The 15,132-nt window shown below is 35.9% G+C and overlaps 2 protein-coding genes across 2 annotated transcripts in view; one reads left to right on the top strand and one right to left on the bottom strand.

Annotated features, from left to right (window-relative positions):
• chmp2ba (charged multivesicular body protein 2Ba) overlaps positions 1 to 6,129 on the top strand; it is an 11,147-nt gene extending 5,018 nt beyond the window's left edge. The window contains exons 3-6 of the mRNA XM_058390837.1: positions 1,377 to 1,571; positions 2,911 to 3,013; positions 3,998 to 4,104; positions 4,483 to 6,129. Of these exons, the coding sequence (XP_058246820.1) occupies positions 1,377 to 1,571; positions 2,911 to 3,013; positions 3,998 to 4,104; positions 4,483 to 4,596 (519 nt within the window). The 3' untranslated portion in view covers positions 4,597 to 6,129. The remainder of the gene's footprint in view (positions 1 to 1,376; positions 1,572 to 2,910; positions 3,014 to 3,997; positions 4,105 to 4,482) is intronic.
• Positions 6,130 to 6,967: 838 nt separating this feature from the next.
• Positions 6,968 to 12,743, bottom strand: pou1f1 (POU class 1 homeobox 1). The gene is made up of 7 exons (XM_058391315.1): positions 12,515 to 12,743; positions 10,633 to 10,782; positions 10,380 to 10,475; positions 9,301 to 9,546; positions 8,176 to 8,340; positions 7,899 to 7,959; positions 6,968 to 7,801 (listed from the first exon to the last, which is right to left on the bottom strand). Exons 1-7 carry the CDS (start codon positions 12,654 to 12,656, stop codon positions 7,585 to 7,587), a joined length of 1,077 nt encoding a protein of 358 aa, XP_058247298.1. The 5' UTR covers positions 12,657 to 12,743; the 3' UTR covers positions 6,968 to 7,584.
• Between the last annotated feature and the right edge of the window lie 2,389 nt (positions 12,744 to 15,132).

Raw genomic sequence — 15,132 nt, 5'->3', positions numbered from 1 at the left:
CTGCATTATAATCTCTGAATTATGTATTTTCCTCTAATTTTACCATGTTTTAATCATTAAACAAAGAAACTGCTGTGGCTTTTTTGTAAACATAGAAATATGAATATAAATGCCTCCCTTTTTTAAAACTTTTGTAGACGTTTACAGTGGCAAAGCATTTTTGTGTCTTTACGATTAAAAGACTTATAAAGCATTGATTTATCTTTAGGCCCTGACAGTATATTAAATAATAATATCTTGTCATTTGGCAAAGTCTACAATGCAGTACAGCTTACATACTATAGCTTATGATGTTGGATCTACTGTCAGACTGTAGACAGGGTGCTACGCTGCTTTAGTCATCAGTCTGTCACTTTTGCTCCAGCTCTCAGACTCTAAGCGCTGCCTAGTGGCTGACACAGCAATAAAACATCCCTAATAAGTTGTATTCCACTGCTCCAATTTCTCTCCACCAAACAATATTAATAATCACCACAACAGAACCAGATTCTCATCAACAGTATGTTTCAGCAGCAAAATTCCTCCATTTCAGTCAGGAAGAGTGACACCAGCCTATCGAATCATCTGTCATGATGTACACATAGGGCACAGTTTTTAAGGGCACATTTTTTATACTGAGGTAGGACGATACATCGTATGAGTTTATCACTGCTGCCTTCAAGCTGTTATTTTGTGAAAGAGATGTGAAGGCAAACACATTTTTCACTGTACACTGAGATTTTAAGCACTTTAGAAACACTATATCTTGAAAGTTTGGATATACTCACACCCACCAAACATGATATCCTATACCCTATTCTGCAAAACAGCATCTCAGCTTAAAGGTAAGAATGGCATTCTTGCTATTTTGTCATTAATTCTTAATAAAAAGAAGACACTTCTATTATACACAACCAAGTTTCAAAAGAGAATAAATAATGACAATAATAAAAGTATGGCAGTCAAATCTACACAAAATCTGTGGCAGATTCTCTAAAATTCTCGGTAAAGCCAATACCAGTTAATTTACTTGTAAAATGTGTAAAGGGTTGTCACACCAGACATTAACTTTTAGTTTATTGTATGTATGTATTATATGTAAACTGCCCTTTATTGTAATTTCCTTAAAACGTCCTTGTCTTTGTTTTACATCATTTTTTTTGCACATTCTTAAGACTTTTGCACAGTAGTCTAAATTCATCTGTTTTTATAGATGCCATGTACTGCAGATTTACTGCAGGGCAGAGCTGTGTGTATACCTGCACATAAAGCATTTGTCTAATGCATAAATTCCTTGGAGCTGTAATGCGCTGCTTTTATTCACTTACTAACATATGCTTACATGAGAATCTAAACACAGTTAGAAAAATAGTGCTTAAACTATTTGTCCTCAACAGGAAATGGAAATAAAGAAAATGGCCAAGGCTGGAAACCGAGATGCCTGCAAGATATTGGCTAAGCAGCTGGTCCAACTGAGGAAGCAGAAGAATCGAACCTATGCTGTGAGCTCTAAAGTGACCTCTATGTCCACACAGACCAAAGTCATGAACTCTCAAATGAAAATGGCAGGAGCAATGTCTAACACAGCCAAGGTAAGGCTGTTACTTTTTGGTGCCACTAGACATCTTTAAGTTTAGGAATGAACATTTATGTGATCAATGTTGGTAGGAAAACTTTAGGAAGGCTGCAAAAACAGAAGCCCATACACAGCAGATCCTGAGCTTCAAAAGAATGCATAAGCAGGTGTAATTAGTGTTAGTCTCTGGAGGAGCTGAGGCAGCAGGCATGCAAATGAACCATTCCTGATTATAGAGTTACTAACAGACAAAAAAACCCAGAATATTCTAAACCCATTGGAGGGCAAATCTGTTTCCAGCAGCTGTGGTAATTCAGGCTACAATGGTGTCTATTAAAATTCTGCATTACAAAAGCTTGTAGCTGGGTCTTGGAAGTGAGCTGGTGGGCCGCAATGAGGTGAGATACTGCCCCCTAGATGCATTAGACCAGATGACTAATTTAAGCCCTGAGCTTTTACACTGAAAAAACAAACAAACAAAGAAAACAGTGTGTTCAAAGCAGAGCAAATTCTCACCTGAATATCTGAGCTAGGGATAATGATATAGATTCTTATATCATCAGTATATATGCTTCTGTTTTGTGGGTGACAGATTTGTATTGAACCATTAGAGATGAAATTGTTAGACTGGTGCAAGACCAGTGCATATTATTTAGATGTCTAATAAAATATTTGGAATTATATTTAAATAAGTGTAGTGTTGTTAATATTAACCTTTGGACTTCAGTCTTATTGTATAAACAAAATGATCATGACTTATTATGAAACCTTCAGTAAAAAATATAGAATATTTTATATTTCATAAATTAAGTCAATTCATAAAAGTTAATTGAATTGAATAGGTGTTGTTCCTCTTTTAGTTTATAGTTAAACTAGGCCACACATAAACACACACACACACACACACACACACATTTTATCAGACACTATCTTCTCTGTGTCAGGGAGGAAGCTATTAATATTTACTTCCCAGACTGTTGATGAGTCCTGGGATTTGTAGTGTCATAGTGAAGGTTTTGTGGAGGAGCTTCTGTCAAAGACATGGTCTGTAATGAGGATGTGACAGAGATGATTTGTGTAAATAATTCTCTATAATCAAATGGGGCTTTTCCTGTTTTGTTTGCAGTGTTATTCTGCTGAAACCCCATAGGGCCTTTAAAAAAGTCTCCTCTCAGTTCAACCTGTTTTATTTGTGCAGTACTTACTGCAGGATTTATGTTGAGCTACATTCAAAATGTATTCACCCCTGCTGGATCCAGCCTGTGATTATAATGTTTTATCCATGCATGTCGTATGATACCTTACTATGTTTCTCTGAATCTGACTCATAACATGCACTCTGTTTGTCTTTGCAGACTATGCAGGCTGTAAATAAAAAAATGGACCCAAAGAAGACTTTGCAGACAATGCAGGACTTCCAGAAAGAAAACCTGAAAATGGGCATGACTGAAGATATGAGTGAGAATATATATATATTTTTTAATTATTATTGATGGTTGGCCCTGTTTCACATACTTTACACTGGAGACACATAAATAAGACCAGGTCAAAACTGAAATGGAGGTAGCCTTTATTTATTGTATATATTTACTGATCAGTAAATATATACAATATATACAAAGTAGTTTTAAAAAAATTAAATAAATACATTTTAATAAATATTTTTAATTGTAATATAAATTAGTATTTCTTGAGTTCTTCTTTTTTCCATCCTTTATTATTATTATTATTATTATTATATATAGTTGTGTTGTCCTGTAATTATTGTTTTCTCCACAATTTATTCAATTATCTCCATAATTCTTTTCCCCCTTTTTTCTGTATTTCCTTGCCCTTATGATAATGAGGAGTCAGTCAATGATTCATTAATCACTAGATGCTTCGAATTCTCAGCTACTGGCTGCACACAGACAAGAGATCAACAGATCCAATACAACTCAAAATGCTAATCAAGAATATTTACTTATTTCAGTAAAAATACTAAAAAACTGATTTTAAGTGTAAAATCTAAAGTGATACACAAGTTAAAGTTAGATGAATCAGGTTTTGTTTGACAGATGATGTTTCTTTGGCCAGCACTTCACACTGATATACTTAATGATATGAAATTATGTTTTTTGTGGCACTTAAACTAAAAGTGAAATAAATATATCTTCTACCAGAAGCACGCATGAATCATTTTTAGATCTCATCTCTGTTGTTTTAACACCCCATAATTATCATATAGATGAAATACAGAAATAAATAAAGCAGAATAAAAATGCATAAAAGGAATACTACAAATAAATATGTATGAGTGCATAAATAAAAAGATTGTTTAAGGTTTTCATCTGAATAATTTTTTTGATATTTATTGGAAATTTATTTACATGACAGAAAGTTATATTTCTGTCATATTTAGTGAACAATAAATTGCTAATCTTGTTTTTTTTTTATCCTCAGTCAATGACACACTGGATGAAATTTTTAGTGAGTCAGGGGATGAAGAAGAATCTCAGGACATTGTGAACCAGGTGCTGGATGAAATTGGAATTGAAATTTCTGGAAAGGTAAGAGACTCATTTACTCTCTAGCTCAATTTCTAAGTTGTTCTCCATCTGTCTCATATAAATCGTTTGGTGTTCTACATAGGTTTTATGTAGTTTAGACAGATGTGTGGCTTTTGGCTTTGCCTTTGGTTTGTTGCTTACCCAGTTCTGTCAACTCTGACAGATGTATAATGTGCTCCCTTGGGCTGAAACATAATCTATATATTACCACACTTCTTTCAGCTTTCTCTTTGTTAGTTCTTTCGAAAATGAAGTGATTATTTATTCTTGATGTGTCTGTCTAACTTCAGACATTAATCTGAAGGAATGACACAGACAAACAGCTGTATGGTTGTTGGTTCTTAAGCTGATGTGATTTCGCTGAATGGTGTTGTGCAGATGGTGAGAGCCCCCTCAGCTGGAAAGAGTCTCCCCAGTGCATCAAAGACCAAAGCCGCTACCATTTCCGATGAGGACATCGAGAGGCAGCTGAAGGCCCTGGGAATGGATTAAACCTCTTTGCACTCTACACCTGTGCTCTCAGAGCCAAAGCAAAGGGCTTATACTAAAGCACTCATGTATACATGACCTTACTAGCTGTGGATACAGAGGGCCACAGGGCCGCTACTAAATCAATGATTTAAAAATGTAAAGACCATGTAGTTAGTAGGATTTGCTGTAGATATCTAAAGACAAAGTGGTGTTGGGGGTGAGTAAAGGATTGGTCTTTTGAAGGAGGTCTCAGACTGAGGTACACAAAGACGTAATTTGCCCTTTAACATATCTAATGACCAGCCTTCTCTAAATCAGTTTTATCAATTTAAGGCTTCAATCCAATGGTCTAGCAGCACTGCATAATCCTTTAATATGCTACAAAATGGAGTTATTATATAGGTTTAGGAGGAAGACTTCTTACTAGTTAACATCCTATGAATCTACATATAATTTCAGCATCTTCCAACTCTGTACTATTCATCTCCCACTTGAGTTGGAGGCCTTGGTGTCACCCAGGACACAAGTTCTCCCCATTTTCTTGAATCCATCTTCATGTCATTTAGCCAAGGACATGGTTTGCACTTCCAGAAGTATGGTGTTTTGATTTTAGTGTACATAACTTTAACATTAACCTTCTGGTAATGTGTGCTGTATTGTACTTTTGCAGCTATCAGATGCTCATTTTCCAGTTTTTCTATCTCTGTAGGTTCATTTGGTAATAAGTTCAAGCTAAGGCTTTGTTCTCACAATGAAATGAGTGGCTTTCATATGCAGTTGGTAAGGATTTGGTAAGCATTTGTCTTGTTCATTGAAAATCCTTGCATATAGATTTACTGAATGTCATTATGATGAAATGGTCTTCATTACTGAATTAATTAGAAAGGTTACTTGATGCATAGACCTAATTAACATAATACATACTGTAATTTAGATATGCATGTACAAGGATATACAAGTGGTCCTGTCAGCAATAGTAACTCATTTAGCTGTATATTAGCTCCACTAAGAAGTCTTTAATTGGATGTGACACACAGGTGTGGAAGAAACACAAAACTGTAGTGTCAGCTCCAGTTAATTATGTGGTCCAGTATTTGCTGAAGAACACTGTGTTTCAGGCATCATTATCACAGCTTAGTCCACATGTGCAGGCTAATTATGCAAAAGGACTATTACTGACCTGAGAATTCCCCTGTCATGGTCAAATTGGAGCCATGTCTACAGATAAGAGAAACAAGCCATGCTCAAATTGACAGGAATGAAGTCACTGTTACTGCTGAGGTTCTCATGTTAATGAGTGAATACATCATTAGCTGAAGGACATTTACATTTAAATCATTTTGTGTCTACTGAGTTGTACAACTTAAATTGTAAAGTATGCAAAAGTCATTAAACTCTGGTGTAATTTTAGTGCCACTTAGAAAAGCAATACATCTCTCCACCTTTCTTTTTCTTTTTAACATTAGGATTCCCAGTATGTTTTAATGTTTTAATTTTTCATTTGTGTTTTTTATTCTAACTTATGTTAAAGGTATGTGAATAAAATTTTATGGATTCATCTGATTTTGTAATGAATAAAAAATGAAATGTAACAGCTTGTGGTGTGTTCAGTGTTTCCTAACAAGGATTTTATATATATAGAGTATATACATTTGTATGTGTTTTTTTGTTTTGTTTGTTTTTGAGAAATTGCAGTGCATACATGTACAAGTGCTAAGTTGTCCATTTAGACTACATTTAATTGCATTCAATTATAGTTAATTGTTCATAATGATAAGCAAATATAATTTTTACATAAGGGCTTAATGTGTTTTTGCAGCATGACCTTGCTTAATTGAATTTCTGTGGAACCCATTAGTTAAATAATTTAACAGTGTGTGAAATAATGGCTTATAAATCATTTTATGATGAATAGATTTGTGGAGAATAGATTTTATTATTTTTATTATTTTGGATATGCTATACTTACATTTTCCCAACAACACTGCACCATTACACAAGTGTAAATCCAACTCTATAACTCAAAGAAGTAAAGTTTTGTTTATTGCAAGCAGTGACACCATGCTGATGATGGTATAGATCATGATATTCTATGAATATGGGTGAGAAAGTCCCTTTGACTGCCTTCATACACTCAGGATTGTAGAACATTGCAATAAATATTCCACAATAAAACCCATTGGGGACAGAGAAGAGCAAATACTACTGCTCTATATACCAGGAGGAGGAAATTACTCCTCAACACTTGGGACATACACATCCCCCCACAACATACTGTGTGTGTGTGCGCGCATACATGCTTTCTTTATATCTGCTTGTTGTGAATTGAGTACTACACTTTGTTTTTACTGCCATTAATTGAACCCTTTGTTAATTATACAATACAATGCCATTAAGTGTTTTATCTATTTTTAATTACTGAAGGTATTAAGGGCAGTGCAACTGGAATGACAGATTTCAAAAACTCACACAACCAGTACACCCCCCTCTTATATGTGTTTTCATTGTCATTCCCTTTCAATTATGGTTGTGCAATAAGAAATCAATATATCACTCCATTATTTGTAGATTTATTCAATATATTACATTTGACAATTATTGCAAAATTCAGACTTGAATATATTAATTTAAATAACTTACTCTATTGAAATGCTTTGTCACACACTTAGATGAATCATCCAAATAAAAAAAAAAATCCTCAACATGATGTGAAAATATTATTGTAACACAGCTGTATGCTAATGATTTACAGCATTTCCTTTGCATATGTCCCCTTAAATGGGTCATTTCTGTACAGGCAGATCATTACATTTACTCCTGTTAACAAATCAGGAAGTTCATTTTTCCCCACACAATGAAGGCATGCAGTATTCTCTAATATCTTGAACAATATTGCTCCATTCTTTATGACATGAAGTTATTTTGACTGTCTGAGTTAAGAGGTAAAGGTTCTGGGCCTGAGCAGAGTAGCTTTTTAACAATTCATCATCATCGTCGTCATTGTCATCATCATAACCTATCATGTCTTCCAACAGTATCTTTGGGCATAAAAGAGCTATGGTGTAGACTTGTCTTGACTCTTTTCTCCCTCTGTCTGCGGTTGCAGAACCAAACACGCACCACCTCCTTTTCCAAATGGAGTCCCTCTGCCATACGTACAATCTCCTGTGATGACGGCTTACTCTTCTCCACAAAATTCCTCTCCAGTGCCTCTTTTGCCCCAAGACTGAGGAAGTGAATTAAAAATACATTTCTGCTGAAAGGTGTTTTGACATGATGAAAGAGCAAGAGATCTCAGAGATTCACTTGTACATGTATTGTACCTGATGGTAGTTCTTCGCTTCCTTTTGCGTTCTTGAAGTCCCATTTTGTCATTAAACAATGCTGTGGAGAGAAATGAAAGATAGATAGACAGTACACCTGAGCATGATTTCTGATTTTTTATAAATTGCCTTTTGATAACAGTTGCCACCATATGTGCCTAGATATTTCCCTTGCTGATATACTCACAAACTTTTAAGAAGTTGGTATACAATAGTAGAATACTGTAATAGAGTAAATTTCATCTTTCAGTGTAAGCTGCTCTTGTTGATCACTCACCACCAGCCTGCTCAGCCTCCTCCAACCATTTGGCAAGTATGGACTTCAGCTTGCAAGCATTTTTGAAACTGAGCTGTAAGTTCTCAAAGCGACAGATGGTGGTCTGACTGAACTCAGAGCCATGTACAGCTGCTAGAGCCTCTCCAACATTGGTCTGAGTGTAACCTGTGAGGTTTGGAACATATCAGACATTATATTTGGACTGCTGAAACATTTTGGTCAGCTTTAAGTCATTTTTTGGTCACCCCCTTGAGCTATCACATTTTTCTAGTTGCATCAGAATGAATTTTGGAGTTTCACTGCAAGGAGGGTGAATACTTTGATGTACATCATTTGATGGTGTTTATTATATGAATAATGTGAACAGAAGTGAAACATACTGTATGTGAGGGTACATTTCACCATGGTATGCACCCTGTGAATTCACATGACATCATGCGATCTAATTAAAATCTAAAAATAAACTGTTGGTAAGATCACATGAAAAGAAACCTAAATGCTTGAATTAACCTTCAAATGAAAAATGAACATGTGCAGATCAATTATTGGTGTGTAAAAATCGCATGTGTAAAACAAAACACATGGCATACATGGGAAAAGCACAATGCATGTGGCATCCGTGTGTCTAAATACTATATGTATATGTTTCACGAATGGCTCAGGTGATTATACACACGTAATGTGAATGTGAATTTTTGAACAGAATGATCGTGTAAATTGTTATTTCTAAATAAGGGCAGCACTAAATTAAAAAAATAATATCTGGAAGCAAAATAAAATATAACATAACATAATTTACACTAATCATCCTGTTCAAAAAATTACATCCCTCTGGCTTTTAAAGTGATGTGTTGCTTATTTAATAATCAGTGAATGGTTGCACCTTTTGTAATAGTTAAAGTTGGATTTTAAAATCATACAGGGAAACTTATGGAAAGGGGTCAAATATGCAGAAGATGCTTAAAAACAATGAATGAACAACCAGGTAATAACAGTTGTAAGACTCAAGTGCATGTAAATGTTCAAAAGTTCAAATTCAGTTATTATTGTGTCTTATGAACTATATGTAAAGATCTGTTGTGTAAAATAGGTTAGTCAGGGCAGAACAAAGTGACAGGGACAAACCGAGTTTGATTCTGCGTAGTTTGAAGTCATTGGCAAACTTCTCGAGCTCACGGATCTGGGGTGAGTCCATGTCTGGTGGTTCCTCTGGGGCTCGACTCTTCCTCCTCAGCTCCTGTTTGATGTCTCCCAACGTGGGCTCATCTGTGAACAGGGCCTGGGGCAGTGCGGAGAAACTGTGGGACAGAGTGCACGAACCTCCTGCCAGACTGTGCTCAGGGAACTTATACAGACATGGGGCCAGGGCACCTTAGAGTTACATGAAGTCAGAGAAATTAGCAATGTTACAACGGTATGTTTGTTCATTAACAACTGGTAAGGAATTTAGGTTGATTGTAATGTTATACAATGTATGTCATCTAGATATACCATATTTTAGCTAAAGCCACTTGTAACCTTACTGGTACCAATGGGTTTTTCAAATCGTCACAAAAAAAGGACCGTGCTTCCCCCTTGTGGATAGATTTGGTGGCTGCATTTGTAGGCTGTTTTTTGACCCGTCATAACAGTAGAAAAATCCTGGTTTATTATGGCACTTAAAATATCACGATAGATAATGATTTATGTACAATTCAATTATATTTTGGGGATTAATGGATGACCTTTGGCCTTCTTTAAGTCAGGGTTTCTCAAACCTTTTGTAGCCAGGCACCCTTTCAACTGTAAAATAAACTCCACATAATTCAACAATTCATAAATTATAATTTAAAGAGCTTCAATACTATTACGGCTATTTACTGGAACCACAGAATTCTGTTTTTACTGACAAAACACTTATTCCTTACAAGCTGTCATTATTTGTAAGGCTACTTGTTTTTGAGTGAAGTTTGGATTAAACTCAGTCATATTACTCTTCACCATAATATTAATTCTCCCTATAGACACTAGAGGGAAGCCTATTCCCACTTCTCAGTCCATCTCCTCAAACATTTGATCCTAGAGTTTGTCTCATCTGCAGTTTCATTGAATGTCATATTTGGTACACCACAAAGATCTATTTCGGAATGACAAAGTGACCTTAGCTTCAACTTAAACAAAAGCAAAAAAAAGGCCTGATTCATGTTCTTTTCTGAAGACTGTACCTTGAAGTGAGTTGGCTCCATTGACCATATTGTGTGGGACACTGCAGGTCTGCAGGATGCGCGTCTGAGAGATGCTGGCTGAGAGCATTTCCTGTGCTGGGGACAGAAAACCTATGCTGTCATCATCAAACAGTCACACTCACACTCGAAGAGTAGCATTGATTGCTATCACTCAAAGCACTGATTCATGCTTTGAATGAAGGCTTCTGAAGAGCGCTCTGACGAAGGCGAACAGCCAGGCGACCCAACACACCTGCCATCATGCCGTAGGTGGTCTGCTGGTTGCTATAGTGACATGGGGGCATGGAGTAGTGTAGGCCAGCTGAGGCATTGCTCAGGGCAGAAGTGGACAGATGCATGTGGGGGCGCTTGGACGACTGGACCAGGGGCAGACCTGAGGGAACTGTAGAGAAGAGGACAGGACACTCATGTAATCTTATCAGTTAGATCCAAAGGACAAAATGATAAGAAGAATGACAGATGTGCCTCAGGGGTTCACATCTCAAAGCCTTCACATTGATTTGACACTCTTTGAAAAATATTGGTAAAAAGAAATAGAAAAAAGACATATATAAATGTTTTAGTGTTACAGTCATTATTTCATATTGTTAATATTTGTTATTTGTCACTAATGTTTTTGAACCTGTAGTTGCCCTATAATGAATTGATTAATTAAAAAAGTTGAAAAACATTTTCCTTAAAAAAAAAATCCTTTGGTACCAAAGAGCTCCAACAGAGCTCCAACAGAGCTCCAACAAATCTTGCTTTGTTATAACACTTATTCCCACTTATGTTCAGTCTGTTTTTTCTGAAGTTTTTTCTTTCTTTTTTTCTTTTTTAAATCCTAACTGCAGTCTTTGATTGAAGCGTTCTTGAATTAAACCTCACATCTGTAATTATATAGACATCTATTCATTATTTGTTCTTTTTGTCTGCAGATGACCAGGCACCACATGATATATCAGCATGACAGCAATTGTCAATACATTATTAGATAATCAGTCCTCTTCAAAATGTTCAGGGTAACCTACCTGAATTCAAACTGAGGCAAGTGAATAATTGTGTGCTGGTGGAAATAACATAAGTGGTGCATTATACTGTTAAGCAATTGTGCTTGAGTGCTAGGATTTATTGTGTATAGCAATGAGTGGGAGAAAAACATCATACAGTTCAGTGAGCTTCTTAGGGACATTTAATCAAAGCTGTCTCACATGCAAGTCACTGATGCAAAGAAGAAATGCTAATTTAGCTATCAACATGTCAAAGCAACAACATGTCTGGTTGTGTAATTGCCATGTGAAAACAGCAGCTGTGCACACTGAGCTTATAATTTTTACATATTCAAATCAATTACTCTCCACATGTTAACATACACACACATACAAAAACACAACACAGCCCATTTTCATTAGACTGTACAGCTGCTGTGTGGTCAAAGAAAAGCAAATATTATAAAATTCCCAGTGGAATATTGGTGCCAAATTAGATAGGGTGGGCAAATGGAAAAACATTTAAATGAATGAACACTATAAGCAATATAGTATGATCAAAATAAACAGTGTCAGTAGATATTTCAGGAACTGGGTGGAAATAAAGAAAACGTACAGTATAGGAAAGAATAGCATAAAAACGTTTGTGGTGTTGATGGAAAGATAATGAGTTCAATCTAAATGTAAGCGAGTGATCAAGAGAGATGTGTAAGCAGTAATTCTGGAGAATCTATGTACAATTGAAAAACTGTGACCTCCCATACCAAGTCCTAATCACTTTCTCTCTCAGACAGCTGTCACCTCTGTCTGCTCTGAGATCAACTTATAACAAGCCTCTTCGTCTTCACAGTTATGAGTATTTCTAGACAGCGTACTGGTCAGTCAGTGTGGAAGACTGCTGTGTGAATGCTGCTTTGCAGAAAAGTTATCAGCTAATTGAATGAATTAAATCACAGTGTCAGCAGCATTGCCTACAGTAGACCAGAAACACATCAACTGGCAATAGAACACTTCTACAGTCCTCAGTAATGGTCTTGTAATTGCCTGTAGATTGTGCTGACAGATGTCAGGACTCTCTTCACTGTACTTTCCTCTATTTCAGTCTAAGATAAATGAGGTGAATCTGCTGAATGATGGTGCAGTTACCTGGAGGCACAATGTTGGTGGTGTGGCTGGTGACGGGAAGGCAGTCAGCAGCTCCGGCGTGGTGCATAAGCAGAGGCAGAGCAGCTGAATCGCTGCCCAAAGTGCTAAAGGAGTCAGTACTGCTGAAGGCCTGGCAGCTCATGTCTCTCTGTCTGTCTCTGTCCTCTTTGTGTCTCTATGGTCAACTACACTGCTAGTATAAGGCCACCTGTGTGACACATGCATGGCTTGTACAGGTATTTATACCAGCTTCTCCTTCAGGTTTGCTCATCCATGTTAATGCTGCCCTTCCCAGGGCTACACCAGGCCTCCACAGCTTTCCTGAGCAAAAGCACAGTAATTAGGGCAAAAAGGGGTAACTTGACACCACCACCCCCTATTTCCACTGTCCACGAGGGTTTCAGTTAATGCCTGTCACTGCTTACACAAATCCACTGTTTATAGGCTGGAGATGTACAAAGGCTGCCAATTATAAAATGCTGCACAAAGGATTAGATGTTGTTGTTTTCTTTCTTTTTAAATCAGATATATATGAAAAGAAAGACATGAATAGAAATTAGAATAAGTATATAAATATGCTGTAAATGATTTGGCAGATTTAAAAATGCTGAACATTTGTAAAATAATAATAATAATAATAATAATAATAATAATAATAACAAATAAATAAATAAATAATAATAATCGTTATTATTATTATTATTATTATTATTATTATTATTATTATTATTATTATTATTATTATTATTATTACAATTATTACAATTATTACTTGGATTGTCTTAGATAGTATGTAAATATATTTTACAAGAACAGTGAACTTTTAAAATGATTAAAACAAATTCTATGTGAGCCATACTGTTTATGAGTTCAGTCAATGTAAATGTTTTTTTTTTATTTTATTTTATTTTATGCTTCACATCTGTCATTTTTAGAAGAACAATTACAGAGAATATTTCTGCAGAACAATTAACCAATTCTGAAGTGTTGTTTATCTATGCGTTTCTTTGTGTATAGCATGCCAACTGGTAAGTGAGGATTACCTTTTACATGACCGCTATTGAGATAGAGTCCATTTGTGAAATTGTTAACAGCACAAGTTTGAGCTGGCCAGATTAGGCCTCTTCCTGATGCCTTGACTTGTTGCTTGTGATCATTTTACTCTCAGTGCTTAAGTGAGCAGGTGAATGGCTCTCCAAGATTTATGACCACCCACAACTGATCAACAGTTGAAGTATAGCTCTTCAGAGTCCTTGTGTTTGACAATGACTTGTATCGTCATCATCTAATTGCATACTGGGGTAATTGCTTATCTTTATGACTTTAAGTATTTTTCACTTAGAGATGAAAGTGAAATGATATATACATTTTTCTACATTACATCTGTATTTACACCTGCTCACAAAACACTACCTAAAATGTTTTTCCATATCTCTATGGCCAGATAAAACATTTATTTTTTGTCATCCAAGGTCATCAAAAGTTATCTGTAAAACTGTCACATAAAAAATCCCACTACTTTATAGACAAATACTTTTGTTTCAAATCTGTCAAATGTTTTCTTTCAGAGCAATCAGTTAGTCATTAATGCAAAATGTGTTTAGATGGGCAGTTTAAGGCTGTATCTTTGCCACTAACTTAATATTCAGTTGATGCCAAAATTGACAACAAGAAATACAAAAAATACAAAATTGAAATCACGGAATACAAAAAAAATACAGATAAGTCTGGCCACTCATATGTAGTTAGTTAAATAATGTCTGTAGAGGGAAAAAAAACATTTAATCCTTTTGTGCAAAACAGGAGGAGGACAAAGTTGCAGATGAAAGCATTTATAAATAATGAATAATTAGTGCTTCCTAATTAGTCTGTGGCATGCATATGTTGTTAGTTTCAAGACAGTGCATTAGACTCGTTGTAAAAAAAAGAGATAGTTTGTGACTAAGTACACATTGCATTTGAATATGACAATTTCATCATTTATAGCTTGGTGTGTTGTGGTGCCTTGTCCCTAGGCAAGGTGTTTAACTCCACTTAATGGCATATTGATGCCAGAGGCTAGGAACAGGTTATTGGTTTTTAAAACAAAGGGGCAGCTTTTAAAAATGACACATATTGAAAAAAAGCTCCACATGAGTGTGCATTTTTTTGTACACAGAAAAACAGAGACAAGCAGGAGGAACAGAAACAGCAAACAAGCCCAATTCCCATGAAAATGGATAGAAGGACAGTAATTTGAATGAGTAGGGCAATGTTTATTAGGTCTCTTAGGCTAAATCCTTGCACACTGAGCCCTTATAGTCTTCCAGACTAACCAGGCACCACTGCACAAAGCCTCTGCTCTTAATTAGCTTGGGGAGAGTGAACGAAGGCCTGGAGTCGTCCTCTTGCACCTGTTCCAGCCTTCTGTCTCTCATGGCCAGACATGGTGACACCTCAACCCTTTAACCAGGTCTTTAGTGGGAACAGCAGCTATGCACACCTTCTCACAGGTATCACAGCTTAACCATTTAATACACATTTATGTAGTATACAAATAAGGTTAACAGTAATACGATGTATGTTTACAAGCTTCTTAAGCTAGCGCCCATATCTTACAAAAATATTAAATCCTAATA

The sequence above is a fragment of the Hemibagrus wyckioides genome, linkage group LG06 (genome assembly GCF_019097595.1).
Source record: "Hemibagrus wyckioides isolate EC202008001 linkage group LG06, SWU_Hwy_1.0, whole genome shotgun sequence".
NCBI lineage: Eukaryota > Metazoa > Chordata > Actinopteri > Siluriformes > Bagridae > Hemibagrus > Hemibagrus wyckioides.
The sequence above is the reverse complement of the archived record's forward strand: the minus strand, read 5'-3'. Positions and strand labels throughout refer to the sequence as shown.